The 23,402-nt window shown below is 42.4% G+C and overlaps 1 protein-coding gene across 7 annotated transcripts in view; it reads left to right on the forward strand.

Moving 5' to 3' along the window:
- The window catches only part of DISP3 (dispatched RND transporter family member 3), a 529,314-nt gene that overhangs the window by 151,471 nt on the left and 354,441 nt on the right, over positions 1 to 23,402 (forward strand). For all 7 annotated transcript variants that reach the window (XM_085899158.1, XM_085899165.1, XM_085899159.1 and 4 more), the window contains 3 exons: positions 1,987 to 3,083; positions 18,702 to 18,924; positions 21,705 to 21,841. In XM_085899158.1, the coding sequence (XP_085755284.1) occupies positions 2,078 to 3,083; positions 18,702 to 18,924; positions 21,705 to 21,841 (1,366 nt within the window). In that variant the 5' untranslated portion in view covers positions 1,987 to 2,077. The remainder of the gene's footprint in view (positions 1 to 1,986; positions 3,084 to 18,701; positions 18,925 to 21,704; positions 21,842 to 23,402) is intronic.

Genomic DNA, 23,402 nt, shown 5'->3' on the forward strand with positions numbered 1-23,402 from the left:
TCTCTCTCTCTCTCTCTCTCTCTCTCTCTCTCTCTCTCTCTCTCTCTCTCACCAAGAAGAGTTGTTGAATTTGATTTTTGAGGCAGTGGAATATATTGACTTTATTTGAAGTTTTGGAATCTTATATATATATATTTTTCTTTTCCACTTGAGTCCAAATTTACTTTTCACAAAACAACATTTAAATGGACCAAACTCTCATTGATGTCAGAAAGTCTTTATGTTGGTAAAAACTGTAATGTAGATTTAAAACCCTGTTAAAAAGTACAATATTCCATGGAACATTTAATCATATGAGGGTATGATTTTTTTTTTTTTTCACCTGTTATGAAGGTGAAATTTTCAATTTTCACCAAAAATTTTTCACCTGTTATGATAAGACTATGATAAATTTTGATAACCATGTTATTTTCCCGAGAACTTGTACAAACTGTATTTGTTGAATTTTTTTTTCAACAACAACAACAACAACAACATCCATAAGCTGAGAAAGTGAGGCTGCCAAATTACATATGTTTTTGTAGCTTTTGTCAACCACCATCTTCACACTTCATCTGACTTCACAGTTGTCCGTAATCATTGAACGCTGTCAAAAAGCAGCATCAATATCCCTCTCATTTAGAACAAGTCTGACGTCTGCCTTATTGAAATACATTGAGCCTGACTGTACCTCCCACAATTCCTTTTGGTCAACAGCTGCCAAGGCAGTTTCATTGGCAAGGAGTAAAGTATTGGACTGGTCATCACTCCAACACAGGTTACCCTGAATGATTATTACCGCAGTACACCAGTAATCATTTCACCGAGTCAACCCCACCTGGTGTTAATTACAATAGTCAACAAGAGCTTGAACTCAGGACCCTAAGGTCCCAAGCCAGCCACCTCAATTGCAGAGCCAACACCAGGCTATAATGTGGTCTTTGGTAACTTGCCTATAAAGGTAGCTAATTGTTTTCATGAGATTGTAGGGCTGGTCTGTGATCTAAACAAAAATAAAATCCAGACACTATTACTTTACTCACAAATACAATCCGTTGCTTCACTGATGGGAATATTAAGGGTTGAGGAGGGATGGAGACCGAGGAGGGGTGGGGGAACGATGGAGGAGTGGGGAGTGAAGAGGGGTGGGGGAAGGGAAGGCAGCATGAGGGGAGGGCAACGGAAGGCAGCGTGAGGGGAGGGTCCGTCCGGACATAGCCACCATCCGCAGGGGTGAGAGAGAGAGAGAGGGGAAGGGGGATGAGGGGTGAGAGAGGAAGAGTGGAGAGATATGGGAAAGTGGGGGGGGGCGGGGGGGAGGAGAGACATTTATTAGTGGAGAGATATTTATAAGCATCGCAATGTACCCAACCATTTGAAGCTTTGATGACCAGGCATTCGATAACGAGTGAGGAGAGTGAAAAAACAAAACGCTTTATCATTAAGAAATCGTTGTGGCCTGCTCCAAGTCAAGGCCTGGTTGAGCATGCCAAAAAACATGGCTTCAAACTCCAGTTAGGTAACCCAGGATACTTCTTAAGACGTCAGAGAGCGAGGTGCCTGAGGAGTGCCTGATAAAGGATATAATTAAATATGGCCATTAATTATCTTCAAAAGGGGTGTTTTAATTAACCCAAACACCCAATTTTCAGTCATGCACTTCCTTGGAGTTTTCTTCGTATGAATGAAAAGTTTCAGGCTGTTATGTTTCATGGTTTTGGAATTATAGAGTAGACACACACACTGCCATTTATTAGTATGGATTATATCCCAATCAGTTTGTCAAATCTTTCCTTTTCGTTTGTGACATTTCCTTTGTAATCTCGAACAATAGTGAAACCCCAGGACAGGAGGGGTGAAATTGTTTTATTTTTTATTTTTATAAATATATTTTGAATGATATTCTTGATTCCACTCGTCTTTCCTTTAATTATCTTATATGCTCTTTGTCCAATATTTCTTCTGCTGTCCTCTCTCATTGTTGTACCCTCTGCTTTCTTGTTTCAGGCTGAATTGAAGGTTTCTTCAGCATGAAGGAAAGACAAATAGAAAAACCATCAATATTGCCACTGTAGAGCCAAGGCAAAGTGGATTTGTCATGGATGCAGATGCCGTGGCAATTCAAAGCATTCAGACGCAATTGGAGAATGACAAAGTGCATCCTGTGGATCGGGGACCATGGGCCTTGGTCGGTCGTGCGCTCGCCAATGTGCCCTTTGCAGCTGTATTCTTAGCCGCAGGACTTGTCTTACCGCTAGCCCTGGCAGGTGCTATGCTGCTCCGTGGCCCTCCACTTGATATCGATCTGTCATATGCAGCTTTTGAGGTGCGAAACCACAAGGCCTCACGCCGTTTTGATGCACTTGCTCTCGCACTGCGCTCTCAAATTGTGATGCACATCTCAACTTTGTTGCCATCACGACGACACCGCCAAACACGCGAACTTCAAGCTGAGAATTGCAGCATGGGAAATGCGGATTATGGACCTGACCGTGTACTGACAAAAACTTTGAAGCTTTCTTGGCCAGCCTGGCCGTGCAAGGTCAACAATGTTGAGGAATTAATTCGACAGTTGAATAGATATCGAGCAAGGCAAGAAAGATCAACACACCATGTACGGTCAAAATTTAGAGTTTTTAACTCAAGCGAACCATCTGTGAAACCTTACCATTCTAGGTTGTTTGAGCAAATACCTTTGTGGGCAAAAAATCATGGTGGTCCAGTGAGGCCCGGAAGGTTTCGTCGTAACACTGTTTCCGTCCAGCCACCCTGGCAGCAGGTCCAGCCACAATGGCACATGCAACTCATATTTGTCGCGCGCAATGGGGACACTCATCACAATGCTGATGATTACGATCTCAACATTTTCACACCAGAACGGTTGGAGGTTGTGCGGAGCGTGGAGCGTTCCCTGATGGCAATGCCTGGCTTCCAGGAGTTCTGTTGGAGGCCAAAGACTGTGGTATCTGGATGGCCTGGCCCAAAAGACTCTGAAACCCCACCCTGTGCACCGCCAACTTCATTGCTTTCATACCTGTACCCTTCAGAGCACGACGGGAAGCTGTGGTTTGACGGACTTGGCTCGGACCTCGCTGACGTAAATGGTATGCATGCACCTCATAATGAGAGAGTCACTCGTAGGTATGTTAACATGTTATAATGTCACCTTTCGACACTTCTACTTTTGTCATGAGGTATGAGAAAAGAATGCTTTGCATTTTTATTGTTCACCCTTTTTGCCTGTTTTTCTTTATTCTGGACATCCACTTTCACCTCCGTTTTCTTTTCTGCTCGTTTTTCATTAGCGTGATGTGATTTAAAAAAAAAATTCCCATTTGATGTGTGTGCCTGTTTGCATGCACGCACATGTTCATATTTGGTTTATGAGGCATGGTGTGAACACAGAGAAAGTCCAGCAGTGCAGCATTGGCTGTGTTTGTTCAGGTGCGTGTTCGCCAAATGTTCATGTCTGATTCCATCCATCCATTGGGACCATACTCTGTACAGAGCATTGGTGCTGCTGAAGCAGTCTCCTGGGTGATTGGGCACAATCCTGGATGGGTCGCCACTCCAACGTAGGATATACTTGAATGGCTCGATCATCCTCGCAAACTGGTACTCATTTTGCCAACCTCGGAAGGATGACAGGCTGAGTCAACACCACCTGGTATTATCTTGATGGACAAACGGCATTTGCATTTAGGACCCTCGCATCCCAAGCCTGCCACCCTAACCATTAAGCCAACGCCAGGCATATGTCTGATTCAGGACACTGACAAGTTCCTGTGTTTGATCAAAATGAAAAGATCCAGAAAGACTGGTTGGTTCCATACACAGGATAGGGATATTTATTTTACAATTTTATTATCGTAATTGTTCAAATTACGAGCCACTGACATGTGCATACATATATCAGTTCTACTATGTATGTCTCTTTGAATGTTTTTTTTAACATTGACGCATCGATTTTAGCACATTCGTTTCTGATTTTATTCTTCAGATCTTCAATAGTGCATGGTCTCATGATATTAAACCACTGATTTCAGGTGTACCCAAATAATAATAAAAAATCAAGTGCCATTAAATCTGCACCATTCTATAGGTCCATGATGTCCTATCTACCTCAAAGGCTTAGCCTCTTTCCTGATATACCCTCATATACAACACACACAACAGTAGAAATTAAAAACATTTCCTATGATTCTGGACTTTTGAAACACCCTGTACATTGATGATGCGAACATCTTCATTTGGATGATCATGACCTTCTGACACACCACAGCTGTTTCGCATAGACCTCACAGGGGCTGCAAGACGCATACGCAGAGGAAATAAATTTTTGATCGAAATACGATCCTACACTGGCCTGTCTGTAGTGGTCCGCTCTGTTAAATCCTTTGCTAGTGGATTATCTCTTTGCACACAGAAATAGCAATATGAGGTGGAGATTGCAGGGTTGGATCTCTGGGGTGGGTTTAGGTTTGGTGTGGAGGCAAGTGGGGGTTTTGGTGGGTACACTTTTCATTTTTATTTAAAGTGAGCACAGCAAACTTCCTTTCATGCACACATTACACAACCTACTAAGCTATTACCTGTTTAACAAAGGAACTCATTAATTTTGACTGAAGTTAGAAAGGGAAAGGTAGAGAGGAGGAATAGATAGAGGAGTCACAGACCATGTGTTCAAGCAGTCATATCAGACTCATGCCGAAGTGCACTTCTGTAGGATGGGGTTGGTGTTGGGGGGGGGGGGAGAGTTCTCCTTTTCTTTACAGGGGCATGGCCATTTCACAGTAATTTTAGAAGACGAACATTGTTCAGGTGGACGTGTACTCATTCTCTCCTTATCCTGCAGGGGCCAAACGGGTGAAAGGAAGCATATGTCTTGCCTGGATTGCACAAGATTAAAATTTTATGCTTTGTCCACAGTCATGTTAATCCTTTAGAGTGGGGTCCAACGTGCGAGTGAAAGTCACTTCGCGTCAATTTGAGCGCTACACAGGTTTTTCCATTTTCAGACCAAGATCCTTATGGAAATCGCTGATGCATTTCTCATGAGATTCTCAGCAAATTCCATTACTTATCCCTTTGAGGACCACAAGCATCTTGAAAATAATTTTCAGGTACAAGTCTAATTTTATTATTTGTTTGGCTATGATAATCACGAATGTGAATTGAAATTCAAGAGTATGCATGACGAGAAATACAAGTTTTTCGAATGAACAAAAAAAGAAAAACTTGAACGGCACTCGGTAGAGTACACAGTCTCACCTCGCGCACTCATTCTGAACAAAAATACCATTGTTAACTGAACATAACACGATTATGATCCACTGCTATAATTGACGAAATAGCCATACCATCCACACCCCTATTATGTCACACACATTGCCATTATCCTTATCTTTATTGATTGCTTATTGGGAAATTTAAGCACCACTTTTTTGCACATTGAACGTATCGATGAAGATGAGTATGAAAAAAAAAATTCAAGCTATATTCCCCATGGCTTGTCGATCATATGTCTGAAGTTTCACACCGATCTGTTAAGAGGTTCTGGAGAAGAAATTTTTTTAACGTTTTTATTTTCAATCCAATATGGCCACCAAACCACATGACTGATGACATAAATTTAATTATTCACTCGCATCGGTTCATAGATCAGACATATGAAGATACAGATTTTTTGGATAAGGATTTCAATTCAGCCAATTATGGTTGGAATACCACTTCACTCATGACATCGTTGTTATCACCCTATATACCCCATGGGGGATTTATGAAATATGCCAAGTTTCAATTTTTTTTCGTTGAGCGGTTTCGGAGAAAATGATGTCCAAATTTGTTCCTTTAATCCAATATGGCTGCAATATCACATGACCTATAACATCAGAGTTATCTCAAAAATATTCTCCAAGGGAGCCCCTCCTATGTTTAAAGTTTCGTATCGATCAGATATGCGGTTGCAGAGAAAAAAATTTAAAGGGAAAATATATAGACGAAGACGCACACAGATACAAACACACACAGACATACAGAGGTGGATACTTTCAGACCTAAAAGGTCTCCATTCCATCTTCAGAAACCCACTCATGTGTGCAGATAGCAGCCAACAACAGCAACTTGCATGCGTGCGCGCACGCACACACACATATACACACACACACACACACACACACACACACACACACACACACACACACACACACACACACACACACACACACATACACACACACACATGCATGCACACACACGTAACACGCACGTATGCACATGCACACGCACAAACACACACACACACACACACACACACACACACACACACACACACACACACATACACACACACACACGCATGCACACACACGTACACACACACGTATGCACATGCACACGCACAAACACACACACACACACACACACGGAGATGACTTGGAGACCTGGGAAAGTTCCGTTCCATCTTCTGAAACCTGCATATGGAGATAACCAATAACACACACACACACACACACACACACACACACACACACACACACACACACACACACACACACACACACACCCATTACAAAAGTCTCTCACCCCTAAGGAGTGAGAATAAAAATGGAAATGACAAAAGTTCTTACCCAGTGTTAGCTACAATGTTTGCCAATGTACAAACATAAAATAATGTAAAATTGCCGGGAAAATCGGAGACACACCACTTTAAAAGTTTAGGGACAAACAGTATGTGCCCCTTGGTCCTTAAAGGGTTAGAGTACGGGGTGCATAGCCAACACAGAATCCATATTTTTGGCAAATTAGTGTTTCATTTTGAAAGTTATTCACCTCTGGGAAGATATAAATGTGAAAAATGTAACTTTTCCCCCAGTTCATCAAGCAGCGCATAAGTAATCGTTTTTGTGCATGTAATGCCTCTCTGAAGTTTGTGTTCCCAAACTATCATGAGCACAACGTGTGTTAAACAATATAACATAGTACATTCTGGTCATTACTGCATTGAGATAGTTAATCTCTTTGGCAAAGGAAATGTGCCAAGGATTTGGAAATGTCACGTTTATCAATACTTGAGTGAATTATGTTGGGATTTATTGAAAAATCGACATTTGCACGACAAATCCTGTTTTTATTTGTTTAAAAAAAAAACTGCATTTGCAATCATTCATTCACCTCTTCCCTCGAGTGTGGCGCCGTCTTTTTGAGTCTTTTGTCTCATGATTTTTCCCTCCCAGGACTTGTGCCCACTGCCACCTCATGGTCTCTCCCATTTATTTTAGAGCACCACTGAGCTTTACTCCATCCACTTAAACCAAGCTTCCCCTTACATCAGCAGCTCTAAGCTCCCTTTGTGCGTCCATATGCTCTTATGTTCTTGTTTCCCCTTTGCCCCAATCTTTCTGTTGACCTCCCTCTTGTTCTGCTCTTCCTTGAGCTTAAATGCCTGTATAAAAAGTGATGGAATGATGGATTGGGTACAGATTGTCAAGACACTTTTCCAATGAATAAAACCATCTGTTGGTGCTGCATGACTAAAAATTTCAATTTATGACGAAGACCTTCCACAACTTATTTATCAAGTTTTTAATTGTGGATACTTTCCTTTCAGGTTCAGGCAATTGAATTCTGCAGGAGTGTGTATACAGAGACGGAATCGACAGAACATTGTTGCATATTTGAGGAATATCTCTGAGAAATCCAATATTGTTGGTGTGAGGATGGAATTTATTTCCTAAAGGCCCGGTCACACCTTGACGTTTTAGCCAACGTATGCCGATTTTTGAATTTTTTTTATAAAACGCTGGCAAACGTTGAATACGTTATGGGTAAGTTTTGATAACATTAAGAGCACGCTGGCATACGTCGTAGTACGTTGCCATAAGTCGTTGTACGTTGGCTTTAAACGTTGTACTTTTTGGTTGTCCTCAAATTTTTTCATGCTTGAAATTTCACGACGTATGCCGGCGTATGACTCACACGTTCCGCTACGCTGGCCACAAGTTGTATGCACGGTCTGCGATCGTTGACAGACGTCAATACATGCTACTTGTAAGTTAATCATTAGTTGAGACATGCCGAGGTAATGTTTAGCGTACCCGAAACTTATTTCTAACCTATGATTAATGTGTTGTTGGCACGTTACGCGATCGTTGCCACATGTCGACAGACGTTACTTTTAAGTTACTCATAGGCTGAAAGACGTCGGTATAATGGATCGTCCTTGCGTCAGCGTCCACGGCCACGGCCAGGACACTTATTTGCAGCATTCTTCAAACTTTTCTTCGGCACGACGAGGATGTTCACACTTCGATGTCGAGCTTGGCTATGATTCCAATTGTCTATCGGCAGCGTCTATTTAAAATAGTCGAGTTTGAGCGTTTTAACACGTTCAGAAGAAACACTTCAAATTTCCAAAACCCAGCGTCAAAAAAAACAAACAAACAAAAAAAAACAAAAACAAAGGTGAGTGACAGCAATTTAAATCGTTCATTGTAAACAATGAAACTAGCTGAGTGGTACCGTTTAAAAGTCGTTGAGTGTAAAAAAAATCCAATTGTTGAGCGCAAGCGTCTACTTTCAATAGTGGAGATGCAGCCATTTAAATCGTTGAGTGGCAGCCTATGAACCTACCCGTGGACACGCGGACGCAAGGACGATCCATCATAACCCACACCCTCCCCCTCACACCCACCTACTACTGCCAACATGAACAAACTACTACTAATACTCATACTAACACTGATACTGATACTGATACTGTTACTGCTGACATGGACATCAACTCAAAAAGGAACTCGAAAACACTGTTGGGTTCCCCTTTTATGAACACCATTTTTATATACCAATTCCCAAAACCGCTGGGAACACGTCTTTATATGGCAGTTGTAAGCGAGAAACACATTCATTTTTTTTTTTGTCGACCGGAAGACGTCATTGGAATACGTCTACATACGTCGATGTGTTTTGGGACTACGTAAAGAATTGGTTCAAAGCACGTCAAACATAAGTTGGAAATAAGTTTCGCGTAAAAAAGACATTACCACGACGTGTTTCGACTTATGAGTAGCTTATAAGTAGCGTTTGTGGACGTGTGTAAGCATCCACATATCGTGTGTAAAACTTATCCCCATCGCATGCGGAACGTGTGTCATACGCCGAGTACGTCGTAAAATTTTGAACATGTTCAAAATTTTACGACGTACTCTACTTACTACGACTTATGATAGCATATTTAGCGTTGTACTCACGTATACCAAACTTACCCATACCGTATTCGACGTGCCCCAACGTTTTAGACACACTTTTTGTTACGTCGGCATACGCTGGCAAGATCGCCAAGGTGTGACCGCGATTTTGACCCTTCCATTTCTATGGCAGTTATGATTCGAATCGTTGTGCGTCAGCCTTTTAATAGGCTACGTCACGACATCATCGGCGATGCGTGCAACGCGCTATGCCTGAGTTAGACTATCGTTGGGCATCGGTTGTGTAGGCCGACAACAGGTTCAGCATTCGTTGGTATAAGTTATCTATAACACAACGAAACGTTCTGTGTAGTTACCAATGCGTTACACATAAGACCAAGTCGCTATGAATACGTCCGAATCTTTAAAAAAAACATCAAAAGTTCAACGTAAGCCAGCGTTTTACATACATTTTAATACGTTGCCATCGCTGGCTAAAACGTCAAGGTGTGACCGGGCCTTAAGAGCACACTCAGGAGTTTAATCTAGACTGAATGGAGTGAAAATTCATGAGTCAGAACACAAAGTTCAACTTATTATTAGGTCGGCTCGCTGACCAAATATAACCGTTCGATGTCCTTAGATCCGTCCGTCCGTCTGTCTGTCTGTCCGTCCGTCCGTCCATCAACAATTTTTATTTTTCTATCTCCTCCTGGACATCTCGGCCGATTGAGTTCCAACTTGACACAATGATAATACTAGTTGCCTCTGTATAGATCGATTGAGACATTTTTCACATTTTTGCCTCGGGGTCAAAGTTACGGGTCATAAAGTGCGAAATGACCAATTGGTTGAATGGCCGAAAAGGAAGCATCGGACGGCTATAATACATAGTGGGTTTCATAGGGATTATTAAGAAGATTTAATTCAATCAACTAGTTTCTCGTTACCTCTGTCGTCTGGCCCCATTTATTGTGCAACATGAGGTCCGCTGACTTCAACACGGCTTCACGCTATTATTTTAAGTCAATTTAAATTGTTTTCACTTTTCATAGATGCGAAGGTTGATTAACAGTCAGTTGCATCAAGTTTTGTGAAAATTGAATGTTTATATCCTCGGTCTGTGTGGGATGCATTGCAGCGAGGGGTAGCTTCCATGGGCTTCCATCCGTTTCCATGCCATATACCGAGGCTTCTTAAGTTCTAGTTGATTTCTGTTTTCAGTTTTGGGACCTTCTGGTGTAGCTACACATTTAATGAAGATAATTTTCGTACAAATCCGCTCAGAAACACACTTTTCATGAGGAAATATATTAAATTCAAATAACCGTGAGACTCTGGAAGGGGACAGCACGTGCTCTCCGTTCGCTGCTTCACCTCGTAACCTGTCCTCCTGAGGGACTGCTTATTCGAAGCGTCTGTGAGATTAATGTTTATATTTTAGATGGTTTGGGGATGTTCTCTACAAGTATTTGAAATAATTCCGGTGAAAAACGGATGTTTTAAGATTTTGTTCGGGCATTTCATCCGACGGCGAGCTTGCGGGTCACGTGATGCTGTGCAGATGTACAGGCAGCAAGTGATTGAGCTTCTCGGTGGTCCGAGGGTCCTTTTTAGTTGGGGTCCATCTCTGTCCTGGATACAGCCATTAAATGCACACACTTAGAGTATTTATTTCACGGCCATAAACGCGGGTTTGAAAATTGTATAATGATGTTGGGAATGATTCCTAGAATATGGAGATTTTTGCTTCGAGCGGCCTCGCGCGTTTATTTTAAATTCAATTTGAATTCTGTTTTCACTTTCAGTAGTCGCAAAGGTTTATTAACAGCTTAGTTGCATCAAGTTTTGTATCCGAGCTGACCGTCAAACCCACTCGGGTGTATTTTTCTTATTTGTCTCACTGATTACATTCACAGTGATTACATCAACATTATATCTCTTTCCTAAGTCTCCTTTTATATGTAAAAATATAATTCTACAAAATTGAGGCTCATATAAGAAGAGTGAAGTGAAACACAAAGACAGCACGTGGGCATTGGGACAACAAGCAGGCCAATGAATGAACAGGACATGTGGAAGCTGAGGAAACAGGAACAGACTGAAGCGATGACTGCAAGAGTACATTGCCAGGACGACAAGAATGCATTCACCCAGTGTAAAAATTACACGAACACACACAAAGAGACGTGCAAATACTTGACACAAACTAGAACAGCACTTGTTAGAGCGCATACGCCTGCCAGGCTGAACAGTTTATGTTTTGTATCCAACTGATAGGCTGGATCTGCATCCGGACCTTAAACAAATTATAATTGGTTTGTTCTTGTCGTCCACCCAACTCATGCACACAGTTTTGTCCGAATCCGCCCACAACTTTAAATATCATGCTATACAGGGTGTTCCAAAAAATATACAACTTTTCATCTGCAAAGAGGATGGTCATAACATATATTTGTTAAAAAGATATATGGCTGAATAGAAAACTGAAAGGTTGAAGTTTATTGTATGAATGTCAAAATTGCCACCAAAATTTAAATTTTGGTATAGAATCGTTGTTTTCTTTTGGACCACATGTTCGACGTCGGCTCCACGTTGTCCGATCAATGCCTGCAAACGCGTTGTCATGTTCTCCATCACTTTGGGAAACGTTTCCTGAGGAATGTTCTGGATTTCTCGGTGGATGTTTTCCTTCAGCTGATCAAGAGTCTGAGGCCTAGGGTTTCCATAGATCCTGTCCTTGAGATACCCCCACAAGAAGAAGTCTGGAGGAGTATGGTCAGGGGAATACGGTGGCCACTCAACGTCTTCGTAGAGGGAGATAAAGCGGCCCTCAAAATGTTGGTTGAGAAAACGCCTTGTTTCCCTGGCTGTATGGGGCGGTGCCCCATCCTGCTGGAACCACTGGGTTCTCATCTGGATCGGGTTGTTTCTCCTACTGGCCTGAGTACGTAGCTCGGGCAGATAGAATTCCTGAATCACTTCATGATAGTTCCTCTGGTTTACCGTGCAAGTGCGTCCCTGGTCACATTTTCTTCACTACGACCTGTCCTTTTCTGATGACTGTGACCCTTGTGTAGGTCACAGATGGTTCCCACATTGGTAAACTTTGTGATGGTGCACTTTATTGTCTGAAAGTTTGGTGCATGGCGCAAGTGGATACCAAAATGTCTCGAGTAAAGACGTTTCACCTGTATGACACTTTTCGTCTGATGCCAAAGTTCAACAATTTTCGTCCGTTGTTGTCTGGTCAGTCTTGGCATTTTTCTGTCACTTCCTTGGTATCAAAATAAACTTCAGGGTCTTTGCAACAAGAAATGAAGCATTAGTGACAAAATTACTGCTTTTTTAAGATCAAATGAAGCATTTTAAAAGTTGTATTTTTTTTGCGACACCCATTATATACTTATGTCGTTTTTGGTCCCATCTATCAATGGTGAAGAAGCACTTCAGAAATTTTATAAAATGATCATATCCGGATCCGGATATTCACCAACATCGAAGCATTTCAGCCTTGTCACATAACTAACCACATGTCCACCAAGTTTTGTCCAAATTCGTCCACAACTATTTGAGATATTGTGCTATATGTCATTTTTGGCACTGTCTATCAATGGTGAAGAATCACTGAAAAAAATTCTTAACATCCGGATCCGGATCTTCACCAAAATCTAATCAGTTCTTCCTTGTCACACATGGAACCTGTCCAGATCCATCTGCACTAATAAATGTGTGTGTGTGTGTGTGTGTGTGTGTGTCGTCCATAACTCCAAAACTATAAAACCTCGCAGCCTGAAACTTTGCATGCATAGTAAGAAAACTCCAAGGAAGTGCAAGAGTGAAAATTGGGTGTTTGGTTTAATCAAATCACCCCTTTTAAACATAATTAATTGCCATATTTAATTATATCCTTCATCAGGTGCATCCACAGCCACCTCGCTTTTTGGGGTCTTAAGGCGTCTTCTGGGTAACCATGCTGGGGTCTGAAGCCACCATGTTTTTTTGGCCTGCTCAACCATCCCTTGACTTGGAACAGGCTGCAACGATTTCTTCGTGATAAAGTTTTGTTTTCACTTTCCTCACTCATATTATTGAATGCCTGTTCATCAGAGCTACAAATCACTGCTTACTTCGCTTTTGTAAGTGCTATAGTTTTCAAATTAGGAGCTTGGAACAATTTCATGCTTTACATGATGTGATTTTCCATGATCTAGTCTCACGGACTAATTATAGTATATCGAAATATTATTCCGGTTTTGAGGATCGGATATCATCCAGACTAAATAAGTGTTGAAATCTGATAGTTATAAGACACGTTATTTCTTTAAATGAAGGTAATATAGCTCTTTACTTTAAGCAAGCAAGGCTATGTTCCCTCCTTCTCCATATATACACACAAGAATATGGGAAATTTGCAAAGTAGTAAACTTATCTTTTTCTACTGTTTGGAGAATTATTTTGAGTGACCGTTTTTACAGCCATTTTTCCCTGCTGTGCAGGGGTTTGGCTTTTTCTTGAGGCAATGTTTTATGGCCGGATGCCCTTCCTGACGCCAACCCTGGTCGCCTCTTACGACACACAGGGATATGGTACACCTATTCTAACCAGGGCATACACCGGGACCAGTACACTGGCACTCATTTCGCCGACCTCGGAAGGATGACAGGCTGAGTCAACCCCCTGGTGTTAATTCAGCAGCCAACGGGGCTTGAACTCAGGACCCTGGGATCCCAAGCCGCCACCCTAACCACTAAGCCAACACCAGGCTTTGGAGAATTATTTTGAGTGAACAAAAAATTTAGGAGCGTGTCAAAATTAACCAGCTTCATTGAGCGAAATCATTTAATGCATTCACTGCTTGACCCGTCCCACGGAGGGACTGCTTATACATTGTGTCTGCCTGATCTGTGTCTGTATTTTTGGAGGTTGTGCGAGGTGCTCCAGAAGGAATCGAAGCAAATCTGGTGAAAAACGGACGTTTTAAAATTAGTTATAACATTTGCGTGGACCGCGAAAAATGTATCACGTGACTCGTGCACAGACCAGCAGTAACATGGCGGATTATCTGCAATGTTTATTTCACGGGTGATTAAACATTGCGACGTCTCCAGCATTGTTCTACATTAAACATCAACCCTTTTGTGGATTAAGTCATTCTTTGAACAAATTCATTTTATTTCTTTAACTGCTGCGTGTGTGGTGAAGACCAGCCTTAAAGTTAAAGGTCTCCTTTATGGTATGCAGCGACAGCCTGGCCATCCGTTTCTTCTCAACCATTTAATTGGAGTGCTTGTATGAGAGTTTAAGGCACTTACCAAGTGTCCTATAGCCAATAGCGGTACCGAGCTACATCATTCTGAGCGAATCATTCACTCACTACCGATGCTTTTGCAGCACCATGTCATTCAGAACGAATGGTTCGTGCTCCATCTTCCTGAGAGAGTGGTTTGTGCTCCATCATCCTGAGTGAGTGGTTTGTGCTCCGTCATCCTCAGTGAGTGGTTCATGCTCTGTCATTCTGAGCAAGTTGTTCATGCTCCATCATTCTGAGAGAGTTGTTTTGAAATAACACCCAATTTCCGAGCTGTTTGCCATATTAACGTGTTTTCTCAATCACCGAGCCAAATTTTTTTTCCATCCATCACACAATGTTTGTGAACATATCCCTGAAATGTCTATATAAATGCAACGTTGTTTTTTGGAGAAAGCGACTCATGGTTTTTGGATTTTATACAGTACGTACTGCAGTTGGGAAACACACTGACTCCAACCTGCCGGCTGATTCCCGAAACTAGTGTGTGTGTGTGTGTGTGTGTGTGTGTGTGTGTGTGTGTGTGTGTGTGTGTGTGTGTGTGTGTGTGTGTGTGTGTGTGTGTGTGTGTGTGTTTTGTTCATAAAGCATAACATATTCTCTCTCTCTCTCTCTCTCTCTCTCTCTCTCTCTCTCTCTCTCTCTCTCTCTCTCTCTCTCTCTCTCTCTCTCTCTCTCTCTCTCTCTCTCTCTCTCTGTCTCTGTCTCTGTCTCTGTCTCTGTCTCTGTCTCTGTCTCTGTCTCTGTCTCTGTCTCTGTCTCTGTCTCTGTCTCTGTCTCTGTCTCTGTCTCTGTCTCTGTCTCTGTCTCTGTCTCTGTCTCTCTCCATCCATATCCAGACAGTGGTTATGTCTGGACAGGGTTTTTCTCGAGACGTGTCTGGATGGTATTTATCTCCGGACGCGTCTAGGCAGCGTTTGTCTCTGTATGCGTCAGGGCGGTGTTTGTCTCCAGAAGCGTCAGGACATTGTATGTCTCTGGATGCGTCGGGGCGGTGTTTGTCTCCAGACACGTCGGGCGGTGTTCCTCTCCGGACACATCGGGGCAGTGTTTATCTCCGGACGCATACAGATGGGTGTTTTTCTTTGGACTCCTAGGCTCCGTATGCGCCTGGGTGGTGTTTGTCTCTGAACGTATCTGGGCTGTATTTTTGTCTGGATATGAGTGATTCTCTGTACATGTCCGGGCGGTGTTTGTCTCCGGACAGCTTGTCTTCAGACTCCTCCGGGTGGTGTTTGTCTCTGAATGTATCCAGGTGGTATTTATGTCTGGATGGGAGTTTGTCTCCATAAGTGTCTGGATGGGAGTTTGTCTCCGGATGGGAGTTTGTCTCCGGATGGGAGTTTGTCTCCGGACATGTCTGAGCAATGTTTTTCTCTGGACAGCTTGGCTTGAGATGCGTCCAGTGTGTTTTGTCTCCAGGCCGTATTTATAGTATGACCAGTAGAAAATGGATTTCAGACATTATTTTGTTTCCACCTTCACTGTTGTTCTATGCAGAAGCATTTTGATGAGACCGTGTGAGTTGTAATTAACTCTCTGCCACATGTCTGCCTTCACTTCCTCTCAACTCAGACTGTCTTCCCTTCCCCCACCGCTCCTCGCTTCCACACCTCCCTCCTCTCTCTCTCTCTTTTCCCCTACACCTCGTCGCTCTCCCCCCTCTCCCTCTCTCTCTCTCCCTCTCTCTCTCCCTATCTCTCTCACTCACTTTCTCACACTCTCACACTCTTCTTCCCTCTTTTTCTCCCCCCCCCTTTAGTATTACCCTCACCAGAGCGATGGGCGGTATTTGCTAGTCCCTAATGTTTCGAGATATCCGGCCCGCAGACGGACAAACAACAGCCAGACAGACAGTGGTGAAAACATAATCTCTGTCCACCTTCGATGGCGGAGGTAACAAATTGGCACCAGCAATCGACAAATAACTTAAACAGGGCTATTCCCGAACAGGTATCTTCAGCTTCTGCAGAAAGCCCCTCAGAGCAGAGAATATGGAGTCTGGCTGGAAAGGAACCCAGAAACCGAGACTCTTTCGTTGGTAGACATGAAAGTTCTCACATTGTCTTTCGCGGAGACTTGGGAGAGTTATCACCAACACCCTGATGAAATTCAAAATTCCTACCAGAAGCAGTTACAGAATATCAGGCCAGGTCAGCTGGTTCATGAAAGATTTTTGCCAAACTTTCCTCATGACTGATCCCACAAGAAAGTGGGATTCATTGGAGCATTTAATAAGTAGTAGGCATACAGTACGTAGTTCTGCCTGACTGCTCCAAGGTAGAAGAGGTAAAAATATTTCAGCAGGCAAGTACAGGATACCCTAACCCGTGTTTTTTTAGACTATTTCATACAAAAGAAAGGAAAGGATTCATGTTTGGTTTTTATTAATGTCGTATTTTTTTCTGCTACAATGTTACGCAGGCGATACACTGGAGCAATTAGTCCGTGTGAAATGTCAGGCAATTTGTTTTGGTGTCACTGGCACTTCACCCAAGAGTGGCCTCAGGTTCACCTCGTGATTGAGTGAGTGTACATCGCATGGGACTCAACGTTGATACCCAAATGTCGTCCCCCGATACTCTACAAATTGCTCCACTCTGATTTGTCCTGATTAATCCCTCCTGAATAATCGCCCGGGGTTTGCACAGATGAATTGCTCCAGTGTATGGCTCGCTTTAGATGTCAAACACAACATGGTTTTAATATTCAGATTTCACTTCATTCATCCCTTTGTAACCCCTTCTTGCATCCATCAATGAAAGACCTGACAACAACATTTTGTTCTTCTTTTTACCCCTTGTGTATATTTTGCATGATCACACACCAGCAAGCAGCTTGCACAAAAGCCTTTGAAGTCAGAGACTTGTTCAAGCCTTCCTATTTGTCTTCTCCTTGGAGATTAAAGTTTTTTTTTGTTTTTTTACAGTGGAGGTACATCCATTATATAGTGGTCGAGTCTTTCTAACTGCAGCTGCTACCAAAATCAACAATATCCCTTTTTCACATGAGACAAAAAAAAGTTTTCATTCAACCAAAATATTGACAATTTAACTTTGTTTAATTACAACTTTCAGCTGATCCCATCTCCTGCACCATTTTAAACAAAGATCAAACGCTGTGATTTTCACTCCGAGCGACGATGCGCTTTGTGATATCGCTATGGACCTGAGCGAAATGTATCAGATTGGGTAGTTATTTGTGAACCAAATAAAGATTCATGTCTATTTCGATACCTCTTGGCAAATAGTCATGCAACAAAAAGAGCCACCTTTTAATCGCGTGCATGCGTGGGCGGAAGGTATAGGGGGCTAAAATGTGAAATAAATAATTAAGAAAAGCAAGAGAAGGAAGGACAGAGGGTAAAGAAGTGTCGGAGTGGGGAAAGAAGGCAAAGACGTTTGGGATGAGGTAGGCATAAGAGGAAGGAGGGGAGGGCAATGGATGGAGCGTACTGTGCGGGAGAGGAGTGGGAAGAATCACAAATGATACCGTATTTTCATATGCATGAAATTGATGGCACTTTGTATATTAATTGAATGTTTGTGAAAGATATTTGTAGTTTATGGTTAGGAACCCATTCAGAACAAGAATATAACTGAGAAAACGTGCTCATAGACATTATTTATCCATTAATTAGCATCACCGTTAATCACATTCCACGACATCTGTTAATTAGGACTTCCAATTTCTCATTCCATTGTTTCCAAACTATATTCCATCTGCTACTCATTTTGAATGTCTTGATGGTAAAACTGACAGCAAGTGAAGGAACTCACAAAAATACAAAAGGGAGAAGGTGTGGGGTATTTTAGAGGAGGTGGGGTGGTGGTGGTGGTCGTGGGTGGAAGTGAAGAAGGTTTTGTATTCAAAGGTTTAAAGAAGGAATTGATAAATATTCATGGTTCTTGTTATTTCTGTATATCCATGCGAGAAATTTCAACAAAATAGAATATGCTGAACCTCTGCATAATTACAGTGTATGGCTTTTCCATAATGTAATCCAAATTGCCAGGCTATTTATCTCAATGTGCTTATTAACTTTATCTAACCTTCTTGGCTTATCCACATGCCCATAACTAATGGAGTGAATGGAATAATAAAGGTCGGTGTGTTGTTATTCTGGTCATGATGGCACTTTTGTTTTAGGATCTGACCAACACCTAAAATCCACTTCGATTCCTAACACAGCTTGTCCTTTGCCGATATGTTTCCTTCACCCGTAGGCTCGTTGCACCTAGCTTTGACCCATCCACAAACGTATTGGTTTGTGGATGCGATGCTGGACGTTTCAAATTGCCTGCGCAGCCGCCTCCTTCGTGCAGAGTTGGCCTTGGGTGCGCCTCTTCCTGGCTTTGCCTCCACTCGGGACCGTCCGACACTTCAGCGAGAGAGCGTGCGTTCTTTCATGTTGGGATACGCTGAGCTGCTCCCCACTTTGTCCACCAAGTATGATCATGAGTTGCATTCCTTACACTTTGTATCAAATACACTTATCTGCTGCACCGTGAACAGGAAGTGTACTTACCATCCTATACTTTATTACCTCCACCACCTAAGGTGGCAGGAGGTTATGTTTTCACCCCTGTCTGTCTGTTTGTTTGTTCCTTGCAAAATCGAAGATTTGTCAAGTATATTGGTCAGTCGATTGTGTTATTCTGTTTGTCTGTCTGTCTGCTTATCGCCTGCAGGTCGCGATTCTAAACTGATCATCATGAAACTTTACCTCGTTGTAGAGGTAGTCTCAACCGAGACGCCTATTGATTTTGAGGTCAAAGGTCATCTTGACGTCGAATTTCTAAAGTCACTTTTCATTTGATTGACTTGAAATTTGAACAAGATTTGCATTTTGCTTCACTGAATTGGGAAACCAACTATTTTTGAGATCAAATGGTCAAAGGTCATCTCAAGGTCAAACTTCTAAAATTATCAATTTTTAGCTGCAAAATCGTTAATTTGCATCCTATCAACTTTAAAGTTGAACAGGATTTGCAGAGTCCATCACTGAATTGGGAAAGCAACTATTTTTGAGTTTAAAAGGTCAAAGGTCAACTCGAGGTCAAACTTCTAAAATCATCAAATTTCATCTGCAAAATTGTCAATTTTCATCTGATTAACCTGGAAAATAATCAGAAATTGCATAGTGCACCACTGAATTTGAAACCCAACTATTTTTGAGGTCAAAATGTCAAAGGTCAACTCAAGGTCAAACTTCTAAAATCATCAATTTCAATCTGAAAAAATAATCATTTTTCAACCGATTGGCCCGAGCTTTGATTAAGATTGTCAATTTTAATCTTAATGAAATGGATAATTTGATGTATCCATGGCAACCTTTGGAGAGGGGACGGATGTTGCAAGTATCGTGCTCTGCACGACGTCTTTTTCTTGTTTGTCGGTTTGTGTGCAGGATATCACAAAGTTTTGGACAAATTCGGATGAAATTTGGTGGGCAAGTTGTGTGTGAGACGAGGACAAACTGATTAGATTTTGTTGAAGATCCAGATCTAGATCCAGCTACTCTAATTTTTTCAGTGATTCTTCACCATTGAGAGAAAGGGCCAAAACAATATATAGCATGATATTTCAAAAATGTATTGGGCCCGATATGTTCAACCATATCAGGCATTGTGTGGTGGAGGTATGCGCTCTTCCGAGCACCCTTCTAGTTTTCCTTTTATTTTTATTTCTTTCGAGTTGCCTTCAGTGATTATAGTTGTAGATGTACAGGTAGTGATCAAAAGAATGGAAACACCAATGTAAAGTCACTTCATGGGGCATTTGGGCCACCACGTGCAGCCAGTATGGCCTGTGTGTGCCGGGTGATAGCGACCACCAGTGTCTGGAATTCTGCAGGAGGGATGCGGCACTATTCTTCCGTGAGAAAGTCAATCAACTCACATCTGTTTGATGGAGGTGGAAAACACTGTCTCAGGTGTCATTCTTGAATATCCCATAAATGCTCAATTGGGTTCAGATGTGGTGACTGAGAAGGCCATGACTTATGGGTAACATCAGCGTCATGCTCATAAAACCAATGGGCAACCATATGTTCTGTGAATGGGGGAATTGTGAGTGGGGGAGCGGGGTGGGGGAACTCCTCTTGTAGCCATGCTGGCCATAATTATAGGGAACCAGGCCAGTGCAAAAGTTTTGTACATGACCCAAAGCATTCTGGGATGTTACTTGCTGAATTAACACATGGGCCACACCTGTGTGGAAGCCATTTCTTGATGTTCCTCGTTTACCCAGGTGTTTCCTTTTTTTATTTTTGCCCATTACCTGTAGATGTGCTTTTTTGTGTTGTCTTAAAACACCACAATTCTAACCCCAATTACTAGTTCCAAGCCCAGTAATGTACTGTTTCCTATTTCGATAAATTATTTCCTCCAATTTGGCATTTTCTTATCGAGATTATTTCATTTGAGATTCCTTGTTCTTCTTTCACCTAAAATTCTACCTTTACAAACCCACCTCATCCGAACAGTTCTTCCTGAATTTAAATGAATTTGCAAGTACATGTATCTGAATTGGAATTGATTTCTCGAGGCCTGGAGCAATCTTCCCTTTTATATTCTTCTCACCACTTCCCAAACTCCTCTATCCTCCACCTTCTCTCCTTTTCTTTTTTTTTCCTCAAGCTTTCTTACATGAGCCACCCCACACCCCTTCCCCTTCCCTTGTAGAATCCTAAATTAATTATGGAGGTATTTATCACCTGTCCTGGAATGTTGTCCCTTTTTACCAATTTGACCTTTCATCTCACGTGCACCAGCTTCATCCTCCTTTTCTCTCCCCTCCTTGCCCCATCTCTCTCTCTCTCTCTCTCTCTCTCTCTCTCTCTATCTCTATCTCTATCTCTATCTCTATCTCTATCTCTATCTCTATCTCTATCTCTATCTCTATCTCTATCTCTATCTCTATCTCTCTCTCTCTCTCTCTCTCTCTCTCTCTCTCTCTCTCTCTCTCTCTCTCTGTCTCTCTGTCTCTCTGTCTCTGTCTCTCTGTCTCTCTGTCTCTCTGTCTCTCTGTCTCTCTGTCTCTCTGTCTCTCTGTCTCTCTGTCTCTCTGTCTCTCTCTCTCTCTCTCTCTCTCTCTCTCTCTCTCTCTGTCTCTCTGTCTCTCTCTCCCTCTCTGTCTTTCTCCCCCCCTTCCCCCCACCCTCCTACCCCTTTCTCTCCTTGCCCGTCTCCTTGCCTGTCTCCCACCTCTCTCCTTCCTGCCCCCAGCTCTGTGCGTGTGCTGTATGGAGGTCCAGACCTATTTGACAATGAAGTGAGGGAGACATTTCGTGGTGATGTTCGTCTCGCCATCGTCAGTGCAACATTTATTGCCTTGTTGGTTTTCCTGCTCACTCATGCCTCTTGTACGTTTTCAGAAACTCTTTGACACCATCTTGTCCCTCTCGCTCCCTCCCCTCTCCCACAACACCCATCATTTAGATGCCATGCTGCTTTGGATGCTGTTCACATTATGAATGGCTGATGTTCTATCTTTCTGATTACAGAAAGATAGTAATTACAGTACTGTATATCAGACTTTAGATTATATTCTATTCCTGATTACATGCAGGTTCACATCTCACTGTTATGCAATTATTATTATTTTTAGCTCCCATCCCAGGTCAAAAAACCAGTAAAGACCAGTAGCTTACTGGTCAACTGGTACCAGTAAAGCCAGTTGGTTTCTTACTGGTTTTAATATGGAAATTGGAATAGAGTGATATATTACCAGTTGAAATACAATTGTATTTAACTAACTGGTATCAACTGGGACCAGTACATTGCAACTGGTATCAACTGGGACCAGTAAGACTTTAACTGGTACAAATATGAGCTACTGGTTTTTTCAACTGGGAAATTGGATTTCTGACTGAATTTAACTGGTACCAGTTGAAACCAATAGAGACCAGTTAAAGACCAATTAGAACCAATAGAGACCAGTTGAAAATGTGTACTGGTTTTAACTGGTTTTTCGACCTGGGATTGGACTTAGTCCGAAATGGGGGCTTATGGATTTGGTCTCGATTTTCGTGTCCGTGTGTGCATCCGCAAACATATCTTGGACATAAATGGACCGATTTTTTTTTTCGTACCTGACACAAAGACAATACATGATTGTATCCATATGCACGTCATTTTTTTCGATCTTATATCCAAGATGGCCGACTGGCGGCCATTTTAGTTGTAAAAAAAAAAAAACAGGTGTCGAACACATCCTCAACCATTTCTCAGATATGCATTTACCGATGTTTAATTTTACCGATGTTGTTTGCTTGATTGACAATTCACACAACCTACTGAAATCTACCTCCTCCTAACCCCTCACCTGCTAGCCCCTCTCCCTACCCCTCCCATCTTGCCCCTCATCCTACCTCCACTCTTGACACCTCTTCATTGCCTTATGCTTCAGTATCAGCTCCTCCTCTGTTGTCCCAAAGTGTGTTGTGTTCTAACATCTGTGGGCTCCATTCTAACCTAATAGATATCTCACTCTCTCAATCAGTACACTCATCATCACCACAAACATGCTCCTTCCTTCCTCTCAGCACACCTTCCCTCCTCCCTACCCCTCAAATTTTGTACCTCCCACTGCCTGCTCCCTTCTTCACCATACCTCCACCAAGTCTCATCCTTCCGCTCTCCCCTCCCTCTCAAAGCTTCCCTCACACCTCTCCCTCTGAAAGCAATGTTCTCACTCTTCCACCTCCAAGCTTCCCTCTCACCTTTCTCAAAAACTCCCCCTCACCCTTCTCTCTCAACTCTCCCCTCTCACCCAACCCTCCAATCTCCCCCCTCACTCCCCCCTCTCAAACTTGCCCCCTTACATCCACAAAGCTGCCTCCTTACCTCACCCTCTCTCTTCCATCTCATCACTCCACCTCCTCCAATCTTCAACTGCCTTCTGTGCCCTCTCTTCTTACTCCC

Source organism: Eptatretus burgeri, chromosome 10 (assembly GCF_056783735.1).
Source record: "Eptatretus burgeri isolate ZD-2024b chromosome 10, Ebu_testis_v1, whole genome shotgun sequence".
In the NCBI taxonomy this organism is placed as follows: Eukaryota; Metazoa; Chordata; class Myxini; order Myxiniformes; family Myxinidae; genus Eptatretus; species Eptatretus burgeri.